This window comes from Oryzias melastigma, linkage group LG16 (assembly GCF_002922805.2).
Source record: "Oryzias melastigma strain HK-1 linkage group LG16, ASM292280v2, whole genome shotgun sequence".
Classification (NCBI taxonomy): Eukaryota; Metazoa; Chordata; class Actinopteri; order Beloniformes; family Adrianichthyidae; genus Oryzias; species Oryzias melastigma.
Window position 1 is genome coordinate 16401153 of NC_050527.1, and position 22095 is coordinate 16423247.

The 22095-nt window shown below is 45.4% G+C and overlaps 2 protein-coding genes across 4 annotated transcripts in view; both read left to right on the forward strand.

Moving 5' to 3' along the window:
* Positions 1-3216, forward strand: part of gpn2 (GPN-loop GTPase 2) — a 3665-nt gene extending 449 nt beyond the window's left edge. The window contains exons 2-6 of one of the 2 annotated variants that reach the window (XM_036216141.1): positions 70-523; positions 596-752; positions 824-984; positions 2012-2142; positions 2337-3216. In XM_036216141.1, coding sequence (XP_036072034.1) covers positions 104-523; positions 596-752; positions 824-984; positions 2012-2142; positions 2337-2409 — 942 coding nt within the window. In that variant the 5' untranslated portion in view covers positions 70-103 and the 3' untranslated portion in view covers positions 2410-3216. Of the gene's footprint in view, positions 1-13; positions 524-595; positions 753-823; positions 985-2011; positions 2143-2336 lie in introns of both variants that reach the window. The other variant, XM_024268373.2, reaches the window with a different exon arrangement.
* Positions 3217-4847: 1631 nt separating this feature from the next.
* On the forward strand, positions 4848-22054 carry arid1aa (AT rich interactive domain 1Aa (SWI-like)). 2 transcript variants are annotated; one of them, XM_024267175.2, is made up of 20 exons: positions 4848-6343; positions 8419-8637; positions 8716-9318; positions 9388-9483; positions 10894-11134; positions 13498-13587; positions 13665-13835; positions 14268-14598; positions 14671-14816; positions 14889-14974; positions 15063-15272; positions 15357-15561; positions 15672-15825; positions 15896-16065; positions 16154-16325; positions 17024-17149; positions 17601-17691; positions 17779-18619; positions 18701-18831; positions 18914-22054. In XM_024267175.2, the coding sequence occupies exons 1-20, from the start codon at positions 5435-5437 to the stop codon at positions 20756-20758; spliced, it is 6837 nt and encodes a 2278-aa protein (XP_024122943.1). In that variant the 5' UTR covers positions 4848-5434; the 3' UTR covers positions 20759-22054. The 2 variants fall into 2 exon arrangements, with proteins under 2 accessions (XP_024122943.1, XP_024122945.1); XM_024267177.2 differs by having other exon boundaries at positions 15690-15825.
* Positions 22055-22095: the final 41 nt, after the last annotated feature.

The window sequence follows — 22095 nt, forward strand, 5'->3', positions numbered from 1 at the left end:
AGTCTTGGCGGATGTTTTTGAAACATCGTAAATGTAACTGAACTAGTGGGAACTGCACCGCTTGTTTTCATTTTGACATTTTTCATGTCCGCTACCTGAAACCATGAGCACAAACACGGACGTCAAGCCGTCTCTGCGCTTTGGCCAGGTGGTCATCGGACCTCCCGGCTCAGGGAAAACCACGTACTGCCAAGGAATGCGGGAGTTCTTGACCACCATGGGACGCAAGGTGGTGGTGGTGAACATGGACCCAGCCAACGAGGGCATACCGTATCCCTGCGCGGTGGACGTCTCCGAGCTGATCACTCTGGATGATGTGATGGACAGCTTGAAGCTCGGACCCAACGGTGGCCTTCTGTACTGCATGCAGTACCTGGAGGCCAATTTGGACTGGCTGGAGACTAAGCTGAAGCAGCACAGTGACTGTTACTTCCTTTTTGACTGTCCTGGACAGGTGGAGCTTTACACTCACCAAAGTTCAGTCAAGAACATCTTCACACAGCTGGGGAAGTGGAACTTCCGGGTGAGATTCCTCTATATCCAGATGTTAGTGATTGAAATTCGTATTTGATCTAAATGCTGTCTATTCTTTCAGCTGACAGCCGTCCACATCGTAGACTCTCATTACTGCGCTGACCCGGCTAAGTTCATCTCAGTGCTGTGCACCTCCTTGTCCACCATGCTGCATGTGGAGCTCCCCCATGTCAACGTGCTCTCAAAGATGGACCTGATTGAGCAATACGGCAAACTAGGTATGCGTTCCGTTTATTTATTTGGTTAAACAGTGTATCCACAGCACTAACGCACCCTTGTGTTTGTCCAGCCTTCAATCTGGACTTCTACACTGAAGTGATGGACCTGACCTACCTTCTGGATCACTTGGCCGCTGACCCATTTTTCAAAAAATTTCGTCATTTGAATGAAAAGTTGGCAGAAGTGATCCAGGATTACAGCCTCGTCTCCTTTGTGCCTCTGAATGTGCAGGTATTGCTGCGGTTTGTGAATGTTTTTATCAAATTCTTATTAATTTTTAGGTATTTTGCTCAAATTATTTTGAATTAGTTACAATTTGACATATATATATATATATATATATTTAATATGTTTTCCTTTCATTTAAGATATGCTAATAGTTTTGTGTAACACAATACTGGTAGTTAAAAGCTCGTAAAACTCATACAAATATTTATTATTGAATGGAAAAATCATTAAAAACAAGCTTTTATTTTTCACTTGTGGTAAAGAATTTCTCTTTTACATTTTTAGTTGGTCTGCTTTATAAAAAAAATGTCATTAAGCCTCAAGGTGATCCCAAAGTGGAACTTTGACCTTTATTGAGTAATTTACCACATTTTTCTTTGCTCAAATAGGTTAATCTGAAAACAATTTTAGTGTCTGGAACTGAAAACGGGGAGCATTTCCTGCAGATGGATCTCCGTCCTGAAGTGTGTGGGCATTTGTTCCCTCACAGTCCTCGAACATAAACAATGATTCTAAGCTGTGCGTGTCCACAGACACACAGCCTGTGTGCCAGCACTTCAATGGGACCGTTATTTTCCATCAGAAGACGTGATGGCTCTCGATCAAACATGGTGTGAATGGTGAAGCGTTTCCAGTTTCCTCAGCCATTTGTTACCTTGGTTACATTCAACATCGACTTATTTAAAAAGAATTACCATCTGGGAGTTGGGAGAAATTCTGATTTTTTTGTAGCTTTGTGAGTTTGTATGGTTATCTCGCAAAGCCAAACTTTGATAAAACAGAAGGCCATGGAAGCTGTGTTTTCCAGGATTGCTTTGAAGGCCACTTCATGCAGAAGATATCTGTGGTTGAAGGTAAACAGGTGATAAAGACAAAGTTTTTAAAAACCACATTGATTTCAGTTGCTTTTATTATGAAAGCAGAAGAACACTCTGAGCTGCATATTCTCAAGGTTTCATCTATTTCAGCTGTTTGTGAGCATTTCCAGGGGAAAACCCCTGATCAGATGTTTTCTTCTTTCTTTCTGGAGGACAAAGAGAGCATGATTCAGGTCTTACGAGCGGTGGACAAGGCCAACGGCTACTGTTTCGGAGATTTGGAGGAGAGAAATCTACAGGCTATGATGTCAGCTGCGGTGGGGGCAGACTTCCAGTTCAACTCGTATCCTTCCCAGATCACTGCGCTGACTCACTGTGACTCATTTGCTTCAAGATAGACTCAAACAGCACTCCAGACTTTATAGTGGCCCCCTTTTTAAAAAAAAATCTAATGTTAGATTATTTTGAATGAATTTAAGTCGAGTCTTGAAGATTAAGTACAATTGTTGCCACTTTTCCTTAAGTGTTATTCCGCAGCACACTTGGAGTTGAAGAGCGGTATGTTGAAAGCGGTGGAAGGAGCGTGGAGGAGGAAATGATGGAGCTGTGAAATGAAGAATCAAAAGGAAAAGGACTGCGTTTGAAGACTCTTATTCCAGCTCACTGGATTTCACTGAGCTCATTACTTAAAAAAAGGAGAATGACTAAGAAATTGAGAACGAACTTTGCAGTGAGCTATGACCTCATAGACCACAGTGGAGAATATTCACATCTTCTTAATAAAAAGCTGTTTAATCACTTTTGTTTCTTAAAATGTATTTTTGTATTTTCAATGCATTTTTTATAACTTTTTAAAAAATGACACACATTAGAAAAAAAATGCATTGCAAAAAAAATGCACATTTATTCTTTTTTTATTGATTCTGTAAAAAATATACATCTTTATTTTTGTTTGGATGACTGATGGTAAAAATTGTCCAGAGGTCCTTCATCATGGTTGTCATCCTGCATCTAGACTGTGAGAAAAATGTCTCCAAGAAAGCGACATAAACCTGCATGTTCCCTCCTCCTCTGCTCCCGTGAGCGTGATGGAGCTCGACATCATGTTGCTCCTCACACGCTTCTCTCCGCGTTCGCAGGACTTGTTGCTTTTAGCACCGAGAAGGTTCAGAATCAGCGTCTGTGTGGGAGATTTGAAGTCACTGTTGCCTGTTTTTGTACAAACATCTGCACATTTTTCTATTTTCTCCTAGATAAACCTCCACCAGCAGAGGGCGCATGCGCGTGCAGATCCTCCTCACTCCCTCCCTCCCCAGATCCGCAGAAATCTGCTCCGATTCTTTCCAGCATCCGGAGCAGAAAAATTAAGTCAGGCGGGGAGAGGAAGCCACATTAAATCTGTGTTTCTGCACAACTGGCCCTGTGTCTGCTCTTTGGGATCTTCTGTCTTTGTGAATGCAGCTCAAACTCTGCTGTATTTCTGCTTCATTGTGACCCACTTAGACCAATCCAATTTTAATGTTTCGCCTCCTATCAAACCCCATCCTAAACGCACTCAGGCTTTTCCATGCACTTCTGCTGGGTTGCAGTTGGACTGAAATAAAAGCGTGATCCACTTTGAGGACCCAGGCCGTTGTGGGAAATCACATTAACCCTGTGTGGTGTGATGCGACTGCAAATGATTGCTTCCTGCCTGCTAAGCTGTGTGTGCATTAGGGGGGTGTGTCAGGCAGAATGTTAAATTGTGTTTCGATGTTTGTACATGTGATCAAGTATGCCCCCTCATTGCTACTTCCTGCTTTTTTTTCTTTCCTAAAAGCCCCCTAGAGGTAGATGTGTGCGTAAAGCGGAGCGCAGAGCAAAGAGAGCGCGTGAGTGCGCGCGCGCGCCTGTTTGTGTGTCGAGTGAGAATGTAAAACCGAAAGGCAGCAGTGTTGTCCCACTTACATGCCAAATGTGAATTTCAACCAGTCGGATAAGAAATGGAAAAACTCAAATGAGGATTTTTATATTTTTATTTTGGATCATTTCTACCAAACAAACAGTCTCTGAGACACGCGCACGCACTTTTTCATTACCATCCCGCCCCTGCCCAATGAAGGCGCGCGCGCCCTGTGTGCCAAACACGTCTGTTTTATTTGTCCTCCTTTAGAGGAGGTGCTGGGGAGGGGGGGCACACAACTCTGTAAAATGTTGTAATTGCTGTGAGACTTTGGAGGGAAAAGCTCAAACAGTCAAACAGAAGATGCACGGGAAATGTGAGTTTACTTCAGCCTGCGCGCCCATCCCCCCACGCTCAGCACACTGTGTTTCTGCTGGAGCGAGATACAGAGAGGAGAGGGGGTGGCAGCAGAGCAGAGCCGAGCCGAGCCGAGCAGGCAGGCAGGGGAGGGAATGAGAGGGAATGTGCATTGGTAGTCTCTTGCTGCAAGGCTTCCTCCTTCTGCTCTGGAAAAACCTGTGTTGCTATCCTTGTCTAAATGAAGCTGTGATAAGCAAGAGTGCACCAAAGCAAATCTGAATGCAGAAAAATAACCTTTATTCTTATTTATTGGAGCTTTTAATCTGCTTTATCTGAAATGTGTCTTTTTGCACATTTAAAATAGGCATGGATTTTAACAATAAGAGGTACAGAGTGGCCAAAAATAGGATAAACTGAAACTAAATGTAATTGATTAGTCATAGCAACCCATGTAGCAATTGTTTGACCCTTAAAAACACAAAATCAGATAAATATGACTAAAAAAATAATGTACAATTCAACAAATATGTCACTAGACAATTATATTTGACTCCAAAGAGGTCTAAAACTACCAAGAGGATAAATCTAAATGAAATATAAGGTATAACTGGAAAAGTGCAGTGAAATTAGACAGTAGCTGTCTTAAATTTGGAAAAGTGACGATGTAAATGTGAAAAAAATGAACAATGTTTAGAATGAAGCTAAAATGGGACAAATATCATAGTAACGACTGATTTTCCTTTCAATATATTTCTAAACATTATTAATGCGTGAAAAATTGTAAATATATGAAGACTTTTGGCAGGAACTTGTTTACAGAGACAGTTAAGCATTTTTTTCTTATTTTATTTTCTTCTTCCTGGTTACTTATGAAAGGCTTTTATATCATAATTATGCTCTTTTTTTGCCTATATGTACAAAATGTATTAAAAGGTGAAAAATATACACGTAGTCATGTCATTTGGACGTGTAAAAGTATATAAATGAGCTAAAAAGTGATGTTTTGAAGGCTGAAAGGAGAGAGTGGTCCGGTCCGCGCAGGCGCAGCTCCGCTCCGTGTTTTGCGGCCGCCCCCGCGCCTCGGTAAAATGGCTGTATGTAGCGGAGCCTCGTGTTGGTTGGGTTAGCTCCCTGCCTCTACCCGGGCTCAGTAACACAACTCCCACAACAATTTCTGTCGCTTCCTCACGCATTGTATGGATCTTCCATCACCTCTCTAACCCATTTGCGGAGCCGGAACCGAAGGATGGCAGCCGGATTCGGCTAGAATAAGTGTTGGGAATGAATCGACACAAGGATTAATGGTTCTGAAGAATTATTTATATTCAATGCTAGCGTTTGATTGTGACTGACTCGCCGAGAGAGGGAGAGAGAGGTGGCGGGGGGGTATATCATGGCCGCTCAGGTCGCCAGCGCCGCCACTCTTAACACTAGCCCGCCTTCTGAACTGAAAAAGCCGGATCGAGACCAAAAGGAAGCGACGGGGGAGAAACAGTCCGATAAAAAGCAGCCGGGGTTGGACAGCGGATCGCCGGGCCGTGGGGATCTGCAGGACGGGGCCGACGGTGGAAATGCTGGGGGAGGAGGGGAGCCTGAGATGAAGAACGGGAATGGGAACCCGCCCAGAGCCATCAATAATAACCAGAATGACTCCGTCGAACCGGAGGGAAACAACCACCCTGGACTGGTGCATCACCACGGCCCCACATTTCCTCCTCCTTCGTACTCGTACAGTCAGCATTACGGTCGGGCCCCTTTTCATCAACATGGCGGACAACAAAGCCCTGGCATGGCAGCTGCTGCGGGTCCGGTCGTGCAGTCGAGCAACATGATGGACCCATATCAACCCAATTCACACGAGCATGGCTTTTCGAACCACCAGTTCAACAACTACAACCCATTCCCGAACAGAACTCCGTACACAGGCCAAGGATACGCCATGAACTCTCCTCGCAGCGCTCAGGCGCCGACAGCTGGGGGGCAGCCAGCTAAGCAGCAGCCTACACCGGGAGGACCCACGGTAATGCCTGGATCTTACAGTAATCAGAGATATAATATCGGGAACCCGCAACCTACATCTACGCCGACACTCAACAAACTCTTGACCTCCCCGAGTTCAACGCGGGGATATCCAAACTACCCTTCAAGCGACTACGGTAGCCAAGAAGGAGCTAATAAGGGACCAGCAGACATGAGCAGTAGCGGTCAGTACGGAGGCAGCAATCCGGCTTGGCAACAAAGAAGCCTTCACCCGTCGCCTTTGAGCCCGGGGAGTGCCGGACAACCGCTAGCGAGAAACCAGGTAAATTAATTTTGTTCTGAAACGAGTGCTTTAGCACACCTCTGCTTCTCTAAGCTAGTTCACAACGAAGCAGGCCAGCCATTGTCTGATACTAGTTCGCAAAGACTCTAAAATGGCTGCCTCGTGTGTATTTTTTTTCTCCCTTTTACAGCACACCGTTAAAAAGTGTGGCTTTCTCCGCTTTTATCTCGTAGACACACGGTATAAACCGAGTGGGACTCAATTGAGGTGGAAGTTTGTGAAAAGATGTAGTGGGAGCGAAGAAGGCCCGACTTTAACGGGTTGGGAAAAAAAGCCACTGTGTTGCAACGGCTTGTTTTTTTTCGCCCGAGTGTTGCTACTCCCTTTTTAAAACGCAGAATTCACGACATTTTCCCCTATAAAATTACATCTCATAAACGTTGAATGTCGCGTTTTGTCAAAGTCTTATGATATTGTTTCGTACAGAGGAACGTTTTATACTTTTATAACCGACGAAGCGCAATTTCGCGCTAGCAAGCGGAAAGAATGCGTCGCGTGCGGACTGCGACCTTCAAGTGTACTTTTCACGGCGCGTGCAGCTCGTGTTTAAAACGTCTGTTTGTCCCCCCACACGGTGACAAAAGGACACCCCTCAAAAGAAAAAGGTAAACCCTTAACGTGTATTGATTAAACCCGTTTCCCTTCGCCGGGAGGCGGTTGGGCTCCCCGGGCGTGCTTGTTGTAAACAGTCAGCCCTGCCTCGTGAGTGACCGAGCGCAGCCCGCAGATTGAAGTTTGCAGTGGGATTTGAATTGTGGAGGTAAAATCCTGCTGTCAAAGCCAGGAGATAGTTGGTCTTGGGTTGACATGCTAGCTCAAATCTGATTGGCTACTCATCCGCTGCTCATGGCCATTTATAATTACATGTGATGCAAGGCAACAGTTGCTGATAAGAGCACACAGCATTGGCTCACCACAGGTCATCAGAGGTATTACTGCTTCACTTCCCCTTTTAACTCCACTCTTTTAATTTAAGAAAAAGCATATTGTTGCATTAAAAAAGATCATTATTTGCATCTATTACACCTTAATTCCTAGATTTTCTGCGGCCTACTAGTGTACATCACATTTATATATGAAATCAAAGCATTCATTTTTATGTTATTGGTATAAAAATTCTGCATTCCTTAATTTTTACATACTTTCAGTAAAGTAAAAAGTCCTCCTAATCGTATGTGTCATATATATATATTTATTCTCCTTTTTTTGAATCCTAATTTTTTGTATATTTCCCTTCCACAATGTGTTGCTGTGTCTGGCATGCCATGCAAGTTTGGCACCATGACTGCAAAGAATTTTCCCCAACCCCCCCCCTGAGGCCAATCAGAGTGCAGTCCACCATCTCTCACCCACCAAAGGAGTTTCCTCTCCGTCTTATGCAGATTAGCCATGTGCTGCTCTTATTTATTCCTCATTATCTTGGATCTGTATCATGTCAAACACAGCACGTCCAATACTCGGGAGCTGTTGCATTGTGGGTACTTATTTAGCAAAGAGCTGCAGGGAAAGCCGGGGAATTTTACTTTTGGAAGTATTTGTTTAAAGTGGCCCCTTTTATAAACCTTTAACTTTAATATATGTGTTTGCGTGGTCAGTTTGTGCACACGATCAAAAACGGCTCACTCTCTCTGCTTGTTTTCAAACTTACTTCCCTGTTTTCTGGTGTCACTAAACCAAAGCGAAACTGCTTTCTCCGAAGGGAGGAAGAGGAAAAAAAAAAGTTTCTTGGATCGGGCTCAAAACAGGAGCACAGCTGGGATATGTTTAAGATTGGGCAGAGTGCCCTTCATTTGAAAGTAGATATAAATAGCTCTGTTGACTTCCGAAACTATGGCAAAGTGAGATGAAAAAAAAAATCAGGGTAATAACCGTGGGAAGTAGGGTGGGAAAAAAAAGTGGATGTTTGCTTTCATAGTCAAGTTCTGAAATCATCACATGCTGCTTTATTTTAAGGTTGTAATATGATAGGTTAATACACAACACATTTTCAAAAGTAAGAATCTTTTTGTTGTTGCATAGTGCTAACGGATTTCTCATGTTTTTTTAATCTCTAGCCACCTGGTCCCATGGATCCAATGGGAAAAATGAGAGGTCAGCCATATGGACCAGGCAGTCCGTACAGTCAACAGTCACAGCAGGCTCATCCTACAGGTACTCAGCCTGGGCCGGGGTATTCTGGCCAAGGTTATGGGCCACCAGGTCCCCAGCGATACCCAGTTGGGATGCAAGGGCGCACCACAGGTGGCATGGGTGCCATGCCTTATGGTCCACAGGTATTTGATTGTATTAATGTGTTCTTTTATGCCAGTGATTTCTACAGTGTCTCTGAAGTTGTGCTGTTTTATCTTTAGATGGGTTCCTACGGACAGCAGGGGCCTGGAGGATATGGTTCTCAGGGCCAGGCACCGTATTACAGCCAGCCGGGGCAGACTTCCCACCCAAGTCAGCAACAAACCCCCTACGCCCAGCCAACGCCCGGACAACCCGGCGGACAGTCACCGTACCCGGGGCAGCCCCATCCTCCGCCAACTTCTGTTCCACACAGCCAAGGAGGATCTCCCTATCAGCAACCACACATGCCCCAACAGTCCCAGGGGCCACTGCCAGGCCAGTCCCAAGGGCTCCCACAGTCTCAGCCACCGTATTCTCAAGGATCAGCACCACAGTCTAGCCAGTCTCCGTATGCCCAGCAACAAGGGCCGCCCAGTCAGAACCCCCAGCAGCCAAGTTCCAAGGGTACCCCTGGATCGCAAGCCCAACCGAACTATCCAGGACCCACGCCGGGGGCCCAGCAACCCCCCCAGCAGCAGCAGCAGTCACAGTCTCATCCACAGCAGACTCCAGGACACGGGCAGCATCCACAGGGGCAGCCTGCGGCGTACCCACAGAACACTCAGCAGCAGCAGCAAGCACAGCAGTCACCTTATCAGCGCTTTCCTCCGTCTCAGCAGCAGGTACTTTTCAGCATTTTCCTTTACTTAAGTGTTTTGGCCAATCACTTAATTATACTTTGTGTTTGTCAGGATGTATCGCAGGACTCCTTTCAGTCCAGCGCCCCTCCATCCACGCAGCCTAAATCTGGCCAGGAGGACAGTCAAGGCCGACCCTCCAGCCTCCCAGTCAGTAACACCAGAGACCAAAACTCTTATTTTGAAAAATCATTTTGACTTTATTGCATTACCACTTAAAACAAAAATAAGGTATCTGTTTAAAGGCAAAAAGTTAGACCTTTTAGGATTATTTTTTATGAAGTTATGTTTATTATGAGAATAGCTACTGTACTTTCTGCTACTAGACTAGTTTTCGTCCTGCTTCAGCTGTACTTGACATTTATGAGCTAAGTGAAGTGATGAATTCAAATTCTAAACTATTAATATAGACACAATATAAAGCTAAAAAACATTTTCACATTTTTTGATTTTTTTTTTTTTGCCTAATATTTCAGACGTAATTTTTGTCAATGACATCATTAATAATCGCCGGTCCGCTAGCTTTAGCGCAGAGCTTCCAGCGCTTGAATATACATAACAGCGGTTTTATGACTGTAAAAAGTTCATTGTACAACAAAAAGTCATTACTTACATTTACATGTAAACTCCTGTGGTTCAGAACGCATCCACATGAAGAAAAGCGGTTCTCAGCGCGATGCGGTTTAGCCTCCCAGGGGAGGACTTTGTACCCCTCCGTTTGGAGGGGAAGGGAGAAGTGCTTGGGACAAGGGAAGAATTCGGATTGGGTCTTGATTTTAAGCAAAATCTTACCTATTTGAAGTGTGAAGTTAAATTAAACATCACTTTATGTAGTTTTTCTATTGGGTTATTATTATATTGTTAATTATAATTTATTTAAATTGATAAAAAAATGAGCTGGAATCAAAAACACTTTATCCATCAGTTAGTCTGAAATTTGTAGGATTTTTTTTCTTTTTTTTTTAATTCCTATTTTTTGTTGATATCATTTGGCGGTATCTAACTGATGTTATCTCTATACTGTAAATAGCAAGACCTGACAAGTAATATTCCTTGGCACTTGTACTTTATGGTCTCTGTCTGCCATAATAGAACTTGAGCACCGAGTTTTGAAATGTACACTAACCTAGAATCATCAAACTTTGACCTGCAGTCTGGGCGAACGGGGATTACATCACAGTAACACTTGAATGAATCAATGCTAGACTGAATGATTTTATACCTCACAGACCCGTCTGTGGAAAGTGAGACGACTAATTCTAAATTAAACACTAGAGTTTATTGTTTTTGCTTGGATTAAAATTCTGATTTGAAAACGTTCTCATCTGAGCTGAGTTTACATCCAAAGACTTGTTTGCATGCTTGAACCATGGTAACGGTCATAACCCAAAAACTAGAAAAAGACAGAAGCTGTAGTGGGAGTGCACACACACATCTAGTATTTAAATCTATTCTTGCACTGAGAAGTTGTGTGTTCATGCTATTGTTAACCTGTCAGTCAGAATCTCAGGTGAATGTTTTCTTCAGTGTAGTTTAACTCTGCATGTTGCTGTTTTTCAGGATCTGGCGGGGTCCATCGATGACCTACCGACAGGTACAGAGGGTGCTCTGAGCCCTGGCATGAGTACATCCGGCGTGTCGAGCAGTCAGGGCGAGCAAAGCAACCCCGCCCAGTCGCCCTTTTCGCCTCATACGTCTCCACACCTGCCAGGGATTCGAGGGCCCTCGCCATCCCCCGCTGGCTCCCCTGCTAGCGCTGGCACGCCACGCACGGGGCCACTGTCGCCCGCCAACATGCCAGGTGAGCCGTTGCCTCACACACTCAAGACACTTGAAGCGCTTCCATGATGTTCTATGATCATATTAGTGTAATTCTCGAATGTTAATCTTATAGATTACTTGAATATGTTTTCCTTCTCAGTCATAAAAGCTACATTTCTGATTCACTGAAATTGTCCTTTCAAAATAAAATAAAGTTATGTTGTATTCTAGTAACACTCCAACAGCACTTTTATATTTTCCCTAATATTTAATTTTTAATCTGCTAATGTATTCTTACAACATGTAAATATGTCACTGTGCTCTGTAGTGCCAAAACAGGGTGACCGCAGGTCCTTAAAAAGTCTTAAGTTTCATTTATCTTAATTAAGGCCTTAAAATGTTTTACATTTTCCTAAATCCTGGGTGAATAGATCTTAATTTCTTTTCTGGTCAACACGATGTGACTTCATGAGAAAGTCGAAAAAAAAAGACTGCTTAATGAGACTGTTGTAGCGGCGTGGCAACAGCGCTTAAAAAATGGGGCACCCCTCTCTCCTCATTCACTGCTTTTCCTGCTCCAGTTTGAAACGGAGGGGGTGCTCAAGCGCTCCCACAGACATGTGCTTTTATCCCCTGACAAGAGACAACAAACGCACATGGATGGCAGAGCGGCCGTGACCACAAAGGTCCAAAGTGTGTCAACGTAAATGAAGAAAGCGCCAGGTGTCTGAAATGTAATAAAAACGTGGTTTTTCAAGGGTGGTAACAGCAGTAACCTGTCATAAGACCACACTAAAATACACCAGATTCTAGCAGAGAGGTGCAGCATTTGACTGTTCAAGTGAGATGTCTAGCGCCACTGTTGTTATAACAGGAGTGTATGCTAGTGGTACACGTGTGGAGCACATGATTAAAGTGATATTTATCAGAGAAAACTTCATGAAAATGGAATATAAGGGAGAGAAAATGAATACAGCCACCAGCACCATTGAAAAAACAATGATCATGTTATAATAACTGGCTGAATGTTCATATTTCTTCTCAATAACAATAATAAATTATCTGACATGCAATGTAAAACTAATCATAATAAAACGTGCATTTTTGTTTTCTGTGTTATTGTTCTTTGAAAAAAGGAGGCTGTGTAATATTGTCTATGCTTTTTGGTTCCTAATTTGAGCTTTATTAATTAAAGTAATTTTAGTGTTACTGGGGACGTTAAACAAATGCATTGTGTTTTGAATTGTTCTAAAATCAAAGGTTTTCATGTAAATAGTTTTTCTTTTTTCCCTCCTTGTTTTCACACAGAAAAATATAAATGAGAATACAGATAAAAATATCTTATCGATGAGAGGAGTACCACCAATAAAATCTTAACGATACCCACCCCTACTGCCAATTTTTACTACACATGTGCAAAGTCGGACAGAAGACAAAATATTAGCAGCAGTCGGATTTCCTGGTGGAGTCGGTTCTGGCATCCATAAAATCAAAGAACCTGTTTAACTTCAGCTAGTGAAGATGATTCAAAAATAATACATGCACGCTGGTGAACTACAAGCTATTGAATAGTTAGTTTAATACCTAATTTAATTTAACCTATTGGTTAATGATAATTAGCATTATTATTTTTCTAACCAATAATAATACTAGTATTTACTGCTATTTTAGTTATTGTGGTAAAATGAAACCTATGGTTCATAATTTTGGCATTTTATTACATTGTTTAGTATCTATATGTATGTTTGCTAAGTTAGATTTGTTCATTTTCTTCTGTCTTAAATTTGTTTTTGTTATGGTCTTACAAAACACAAAAATACGTTTTTTAAGGTATTGTTACATTTGCTGTCCGGCTGATTTTGAAAAATCCATCTTTCCTTTTACTTCTGTTCATAAATATATATTTGTCTTTTATCTGCTCACACGCTTGTATTTATGAGGCTGGTTTGTTAAATGTTATGAGTTAAGGTTTAGAATTAAATATGTTTGATAAACGATCAAAATGCTAAAGAAAGCAACAAAACTGAATTTCTCTCAAAAATTGCTAAGATAATGTCATAATATACAAACAGTGTTTAAGTTTTGAATCTCCCAAAAAAAGAGACGACACAGATCACGTCATGTCCAAATCTAACCTTAAAAGGCACGAATGGTGAAAAGAAGTGATTTTTTTTTTAAAAACTCTTCAGAAAGTACCAAAATTCTTTGATCCCAATTAACTAGAACCTATGGTCTTTTTGCACTTTGATTGAAGTATTTTTTTTCCCTTGTAGAAATCCCATTTGATGCATTTCTTAAAAATGTACCCACACATGTAAAGTTCTATAAGGTTTAAAATATTTTTAAAAAATTAGTTTCTGTATTATTCGTTTCTAAAACCATTCTATCTGCGTCTCTCTTTAGGACCCCAGATGCCTCCCAGACCATCGAGCGTGCAGTCGGATGGGAACCTACACCCCGGCATGAGCCAGTCCCCCATGGCTCAGGACAGAGGTGTGTTTCTATCCTAATGAGCTAAACTACCAACTCTCTCAGCATGTAAAAGTATCTCCTCTGTTCTTTTGTGTCAGGATTCATGCAGAGGAACCCTCAGATGCCCCCCTACGGCTCCCCCCAATCCACCTCTGCACTGTCACCTCGCCAGTCCTCTGGAGGACAGATGCATCCTGGGATGGCTCCATATCAGCAGAATAACTCTATGGGTGGCTATGGCCAACAGGGAGGACAGTATGGGCCTCAAGGTTTGTGCTTACAAGTGATCTTTGTTCGACTTCAATGGAAGAAATGTGGCAGTTTTTCCAAAAACTCTTACACTATCGTGTGCTTTCTGAACAATTCCTACTCAATATTTAATCTATTTTTGCAATCCTACATTTCCCATTGGGCCAACCTATGGATCCCATCTCCCTGCTTCATTCAAACACCATAATATTGTTGGTTCCTCCCTGCGACTCAGTCCCAGCTATTTATAGCAGAGAGTCAGCTGACGTAGCAGAGCCTCCTGTCAGTAGAGCTGAAACTGTGACAAAGGCTTGTTGCTCAGTCTGGCTGCAAAGACTCTGGAAAGTCTGTAGAAAGAAGAAGAAAAATATCTTTACTTTTTAAATTATTCTCTTTTAGAGGGAAACTAAATGTCATAACTTGCTGAAGGATGACTTTACTGTCGTTTGTAGGATATCCTCGGCCGGGGTATGGAAACATGCCTAACGCCAACTACCCAGGACCGGGTATGGGCTCCATGAACCCCATGGCAGGACAGGGTGGAGGGCCGCAGTATGCCGGCATTCCCCCGGGAAGGATGACCTCCAATCAGATGGGAGCACGTCCGTATGGCCCCAATATGGGTCCAAATATGGGTCCCGGCATGGGTCCAAATATGCCTCATAACATGGGCAACATGCCACCGCAGGTAGGCTCAGGAATGTGCCCTCCACCAGGAATGAATAGAAAGCCCCAGGACCCCACAGCCATGTCGCACCCTGCCGCTAACTCCATGCACAACAGGTGAGTCCCACCATCGGACCTTGTTAGAGGACACACTCGTTCTGCTCGGCTTACACACTCTCCCGGTTTCAGGATGCCCGGTTACCCCAACATGAGTCAAGGGATGATGGGCTCCGGTCCTCCCTACGCCCCTCAGATGAACAACATGCCTGGAATGATGAACACTCCGGGTGGATCTCCTTATCCTATGGGGCCAAACATGGTCAACAATGCTAGTGGTGAGTTTAACACCAGGATGCAGCTTTTTGAGTTTATTACTGTGGAAACTTAAAAGCAACTCTTTTGATCAGGAATGGCTGCCAGTCCAGAAATGAATAATAAGATGAACAATAAAGTGGACGGGAGTGGAACCCCCAAACCAGACACCAAGTCAAAGGTAAAAACCTAAAACATTAAGTATTTTTGAAAAATTCTACTTTTTAAGACTTTATTTTACACTTTTTTTTCTCTGTGTCATATAACAGAAGTCCAACTCCTCCACGACAACCAGTGAAAACATAACCCGCTTATATGAACTGGGACCAGAGCCGGACAGAAAAATCTGGGTCGACCGCTACTTGGCTTTTGTTGAAGAAAAAGCAATGGGCATGAGTAACCTGCCCGCCGTGGGACGCAAACCCCTCGACCTTTTTCGGCTGTACATGTCCGTTAAAGAGATCGGAGGAATGACGCAGGTCAACGCCGCTCAAACTTCCTCCAGATGTTTGTGTTTCTGCTGCCGACTGTTTACTGAGGTCGCCTTGTTTTGTACTTTATAGGTGAACAAGAGTAAGAAATGGCGAGATCTGGCCACGGCGTTAAACGTGGGAACGTCCAGCAGTGCTGCCAGCTCCTTGAAAAAACAGTACATCCAGTGTCTTTATGCTTTCGAGTGCAAAGTTGAGCGCGGTGAAGACCCTCCCCCTGAGATCTTTTCAGACAACAAAAAGAGTCAAGCGGCGAAGGTCCAGCCCCCATCTCCAGGTTTGCATCTTTCTGCTCTCTCAGTGACCCTCATACATGAACTCAATCCCTGCTTTGTTATTAAAGTTTCGCACCGTATCTGTCTGCTCCTCTCTTATTTCAAACTGAAGCGTCCCTCTGCTCCACAGCTGGATCAGGCTCCCTTCAGGGTCCTCAGACTCCACAGTCTACCAGCAGCTCCATGGCTGAAGGGGGGGATCTAAAGCCCCCCACCCCGGTCTCGACTCCTCTCGGCCAGATGAGCGCCATACCTCCTGGATCGAGGTGAGACTTTTTGTCGAGTGAATGGAGGTCATCTCTGTAGCTTCTTCTCATGTGACCTTCTTTCTCCTAGGAGCAGCGTTAACCTCCAAGACCCTTTCTCTGATGGAAGTGACCCCAGCTTTCCCAGGAAGAACATGATGCCCAACTCCACCTATCAGTCTGGCATGAACACCCCGGATATGCAAGCTCGCATGGGCTCCTACGAACCCAACAAAGACCCTTTCAGTAACATGCGGAAAGGTGGGAGAGCCTAAGGTTGACGTAGAGCACATACGAATGCCTCCATCAATGCTGATTCTTTTTTTGTTTTTGCTGCGGTTGTCATCAGTCGGGGAGCAGTTTCTACCTGCCAACCAGGGCCCGAACAGCGTTGTGGGTGACCAGCATCAGCAGCCCCCGCAGCAGCAGCCTCCATTCAACCGGGGGCCGCCTGGGAACATGGGCAGCATGCCAATGGGGCCCCGGCAGCAGTATCCTTATGGACCAGGATATGACCGGAGGTGAGAACTTTTCCCCCTTCTTTTAATAAAGCCCGTTTCACACGTTCATTTGATTTTTACAGCTTTTTATTCGGTCAGACACAATTAAAATTTAGATGAAACTTTTTTGCAAAAATTGAATTATGTGTATTTTATAAACAAATATATAATATAATAAAAAATGTGTTTTGTCTCTGTCACTCAAAATTATGTTTGTCACCTAACTTTAAAGTTAAAAATATTGCAACACATATTTTAAATAACTATTTTAAATTTGAATTTCTTGTTCATTGATGTAAAAATTCTGTTTGCTAAGGAAAATGATTAAGGAAATGTTTGTATTCCGCAACATTGTACACAATTAACCAGTAATATTCAAAAAGTTTTGCTTTAAACTGGGATGTTTGAAGTAGAAGATTCCTGAACTGTAGGATCTCCTTTCAGATGCAACCAGCTCCCAAACTAGTTTATATTCAAGCTTAAAATGTAGCATTTTGTTGCTGCATCGGAGCATTTCTCTGGAAAAAAAAGTTTTTTTGCTGCTAAACCTTCCTGCTCTTCACTAGTGATCAGTCCATGGCAAAGGCGTTTTTATTCCTTCATTTGTTCAGTTGGTAAAATTGTTTTTCAAATCTTTTTTTTTTTTTTTTAAAGAAGCGTCTTATAAATCTATAGAAAACCAACATGCAGCTGACACTTGTCATCCTGCCTCTCCTCAGATCCGAACCAGGATTGGGCCCAGAGGGCAGCATGGGATCCGGAGCCCCTCAGCCAAACCCAATGATGCCTGCCAACGCCGACACGGGGATGTATTCGCCAAATCGCTTCCCGCCACAGCAGCCACGGTCGGTTCCCACTACACTTGATTGGCAGTCTGTGTTTAAAACAATATTAGTGACCGATAATTTAAGACTGGAAAAGTCTTTGAATGTTGCAGAAATGATGGCAGCGTGACTGAAACTTGAGTTTCCTAAATTTGAATAAATGCTTCCAGGTTTGATTGTATCTGCATGGCCTGTAAGCTATTATTTTAGCCTGAGGCTTGTGTTACTAATTAATAAGCTAACTGAATGAGAGAGCTGGATATCTATTGTTAACAATGTTGGTGTTTGTTACCAATATGTGATTTACTTCTTAAGAAACGGTTGTGACTTTTTAAAACGGGGATTTAGTTTTATCCGATTTTTGAATGTTAAAGAAAAAGAATTTTAAAACAGGTTAAATTAGCTTTCTTTTAACAGAGTGTGAGGTGTGTAACACTTGAATAACCAAACTGACCAGGCATCATTCCTGCAGGCATGATTCCTATGGTAATCAGTATCCAGGACAGGGAACGCCCTCTACTGGCTCCTACCCAAACCAGCAGCCTGGAATGTACCCACAACAGGTAAATCATTTATTGTCTGCAGTATATTTGAATGGAGTTTTATAAAGTGTGCAGACAGTCTGTAACGCTTTTACTCTTCATCTGCAGGGCTATAAGCGTCCTGTGGAGGGAGGTTACCCCCCATCGAAACGTCATGAGGCAGATTACAGCGGGCCCTTCCCCGGAGGACAGCAAGCAGCTCCGCAGCAGCAGCAAGGAGGTGCCCCGGCACCCCCTTCAGGACAGCAGGAGTCGTACAATCAATATGGGGGCAGCGGGCCCTATCCCGGCCCTGACCGCCGTCCACCGCCCCCCGGTAATCAGTTCCCGTTTCCCTTTGGCCGGGACCGGATGCAGGGAGCCGCCGGACCCAACGCTCAGCCCAACATGCCGCCCCAGATAATGCCGTCGGGCCCGGAAGGTCCCCAGGGCGGCATGTGGCAGGGACCTCGAGATCTCAATTATCAGAACTATCCCAACCGGCAGGGCGGTCCCGGGGGCCCACCGCAGGGACCCGGTTACCCTGGCATGAACCGCTCGGAGGATATGATGCCTTCGGAGCAGCGGATGAATAGTGACGGGCAGTGGGGCGGCCAGATGGGCCCTCGGCAGCCTCCCTACGGTCCGGCAGGGCCGGGACAGCCCATGCCGCGGTCGGTGCAGTCCAACTATCAACCCCCTCAGGGAGTGCAGAACCACATTCCACAGGTGTCCAACACGGCCACCATGCCGCGGCCCATCGAGAACCGGACGTCGCCCAGCAAATCCCCCTACATGCATGGAGGGATGAAGATGCACAAGGCCGGCCCCCCGGTGCCTGCATCCCACATCGTCCCCTCCGCGGTGCAGTCGCCGCTCATAAGACGGGACATGCCTTTCCCGCCCGGCTCGATCGAAGCGTCACATCCTGTCCTGAAACCTCGACGGAGACTCACCATGAAGGAAATCGGTAAGATCCAACGCAGTAAATGTTCCTGTGAGGCTGCAGGCTTTAGGGTTCTAGAATGAACCAGATTATTTTTCCCTGTAGGAACCCCCGAGGCCTGGAGAGTGATGATGTCCTTAAAGTCTGGTTTACTGGCTGAAAGCACGTGGGCCTTAGACACCATCAACATCCTCTTGTACGACGACAACAGTATTTCCACTTTCGACCTGAACACGGTGAGACTCTATTTCCGCCTTAAATCGCTGGTTTTGAGCAGATTCGGTTAATCCGGTTCCTAATATTTTCCTCCTTCTCCAGTTGCCCGGCCTGTTGGAGTTGGTGGTCGAGTATTACAGACGCTGCCTCATCGAAATCTTTGGCATTCTGCGGGAGTACGAAGTTGGAGAGCCCGGCCAAAGGACGCTGCTTGACCCCGATGCCTTAAAACGAGACCTGGACAACACGGACAAGGAGGAACTCCAGGAGGAGCACATGGAACAAGAGGGGGAAGAAGAGGAGGATGAGGAGGAGACGGAAACGAACCGACCCGCTCAAGTCAAAGAAGAAGATCAAAAGCACTGCTCTCAGGAGGACAAGACAGAAGATCACGAGAAGAAGAGCAAAAGTTCTTTGCAGTCTTTATCCGCTCACGAGAGACCCAAGCAGTCCAGTAAGTTTGACAAGTTTCCTCTGAAGGTGGTACGAAGAAAAGACCCGTTTGTCGCGGCTCAGTCCAACAATCACGGCAAAGTGCAGGAGTTTGACAGCGGCCTGCTTCACTGGAGCGCCGGAGGAGGAGACTCAACAGAACACATCCAGACCCACTTTGAGCCTCGCAAGCAGTTCCTGGAACAGCGGCAGCGCTTTCCCGTACCCCAAGTTTTACTGAAGCGCCGATTGTTAGAGGAGGAGATCCGGGAAAACGGTTTGCCCGCCGAGGAGGATGACGGGAAGCAGCAGGAGAAAGAGGAAGAGGAAAGTGAGAAACCTGCGTCTTTGTCAGAGAAATCAATGGTTATGGAGAAGTCGGAGAACAGCGAGGAGGACGGGAAAGCGGATCCGGAAGAAAAGGCTGTGGAGAAATGTGTGAGGAGTCAGCAGGAAAACCACAGACCCATTCTGCCCCCCGAAAGTATTTTAACCCAGCGCTCCAAGCAGTCTGTCACCATCTTGGAGGACGAGCCTCACAGTAAAGACGAGGGCCCGCTCATCGCGCTGGCCGACTGGCAGGATTCGCTGGCTCGCCGCTGCGTCTGCGTCTCCAACATCGTCCGCAGCCTCTCCTTCGTCCCAGGAAACGACCACGAGATGTCCAAACACCCGGGCTTGCTGCTGATTCTCGGGCGCCTCATCCTGCTCCACCACCGGCACCCGGAGCGCAAGCAGGCCCCGCTCACCTATGAAAAAGACGAGGATTCGGACGAGGGGGTGGGCCAGAGGGACGAGTGGTGGTGGGACTGTTTAGAGCTCCTGAGGGAGAATACGTTGGTCACCTTGGCAAACATTTCAGGTCAGCTGGATCTCTCCATTTACCCTGAGAGCATCTGCTTGCCCCTGCTGGATGGTCTTCTCCACTGGGCTGTGTGCCCGTCGGCGGAGGCCCAGGACCCCTTCCCCACCCTGGGCCCCCACAGCGCTTTGTCTCCCCAGAGACTGGTCCTGGAGACCCTAAGCAAACTCAGCATCCAGGACAACAACGTGGACCTCATCCTGGCCACCCCGCCGTTCAGCCGGTTGGAAAAGCTATTCGGGAACTTGGTGCGGTTAATCGGAGACAGGAAGGTGGCGGTCTGCAGGGAGATGGCCGTGGTCCTGCTGGCCAACCTGGCCCAGGGTGACACGATGGCGGCGCGAGCGGTCGCCGTGCAGAAAGGCAGTGTGGGTAACCTCCTGGGCTTCCTGGAGGACAGCCTGGCCGCCACGCAGCTCCAGCACAGCCAGAGCTCTCTGCTGCACCTGCAGGGGATGCACTTCGAGCCCACCAGCCCGGACATGATGCGGCGAGCCGCCCGGGCGCTGCACGCCTTAGCCAAGGTGGAGGAGAACCACTCGGAGTTCACACTACACGAGTCCAGACTCCTCGACCTGTCCGTGTCCCCCCTCATGAACTCACTGGTTTCTCATGTTATCTGTGATGTACTCTTTTTGATCGGCCAGTCATGACAGCTGTAGGGAGCCATGGCTCCACTTTTTATGGTGGGGGGGTTTGGGCCCCAACCCCTCCTCTCCCTGATAAACTTGGCTTACATGTGGTAAAAGGACACTGAGAGTTCACCAGACTTTCTTTAATTTATGAGAACTTTTCAGAAAATCCTGTGAGCCCCCCCCAACAGGCCTGCCTAATCAAGGAGCTGTGCTGTCGAGCGAACCAGAGAGACGAGGCAAAGTGACACTACTCGTAACGTGAACGCCCACAGGAGGACCGAGGAGAGCACCGCGGTCGGGGGGAGGACTGTTCTGCTCTTTTACTGGGGGGGTAGGGAGTGTGTGTGGGGGGAGTTACCTTTTAATAAAGATAAATAAATAAATAAATAGCTGAAAAACAAAAACTGTAACCAAAGTTGCTGTCTCGTTTACAGTGAGTTTGGGAGACACAGCGTGCCCTCTGCCCCCTCCAGGGCACAGCGAGTCCGTCACTTGACGTTCAGAGGTGAGGCGGGCGGCAGAAGCCCGGCCCGCCGGTTCCTAGCTGTTACAGCCGGACCCTCACCAGTCGGCCCGACAGTGTTCTGTCAATAAACACCTTCACCGGGGAGGCCTGTGCAGTGTGCAGTAGATTGTAGGACATTTTCTGTACCGTACTGCTCTTGAGTGTAAGCATTCTGTATCGCATCTTTCACACAGAAGCGGATTTTTAGTATGGTGTTGGACGGAAACGGCTTTCTTCCCCAAAGTATCAAGAACCTACAACACCCTTACCTCCTCCTATCCCTTGATTGTATGAAACCCCCCCTCCCTCCTTATGAAAAGAAAATCACCTCTTAGGATTGGTTTTAACTTCAAATACAGCTTTGCTGTGGTGTATATATAATGCTGTACATTATACTTCCTTTCTGTGTCTGTCTCTGTCTGTGTCACGTTCTCACACTTCTTCTGGGTGTGGGGTTTGGTGGTTGATGTGAGTTTGACTTCCACTCCCCACCGGTCAGACCCACTCCTCTGGTCTCTCCACAGCTCTGTAGTCACGGCAGACACGGCTCAAACCTTATCTCCTGGTATACAAAGAAAAGACAAAAAAAAAAGCGAGATGAAGTACACATTTGACAAATTTTTCTCCACTCATGGATTCTGCATATTTGTATTTCAGACTATGTAGCTAAGACGACATGTAAATTTCTCCCTTTTCCTTTTTTTTTTGTTTGTTTTTTTTTTGGCTCAAGGAATATCATTTATTCAGTATGAAATCTTTATACTATATGTTCCACGTGGTAAGAATAAATGTACATCAAATCTTCGTAAGCTGTTTGATGGTTTCATTTTTGGGGTTTTGGACAAAAAAG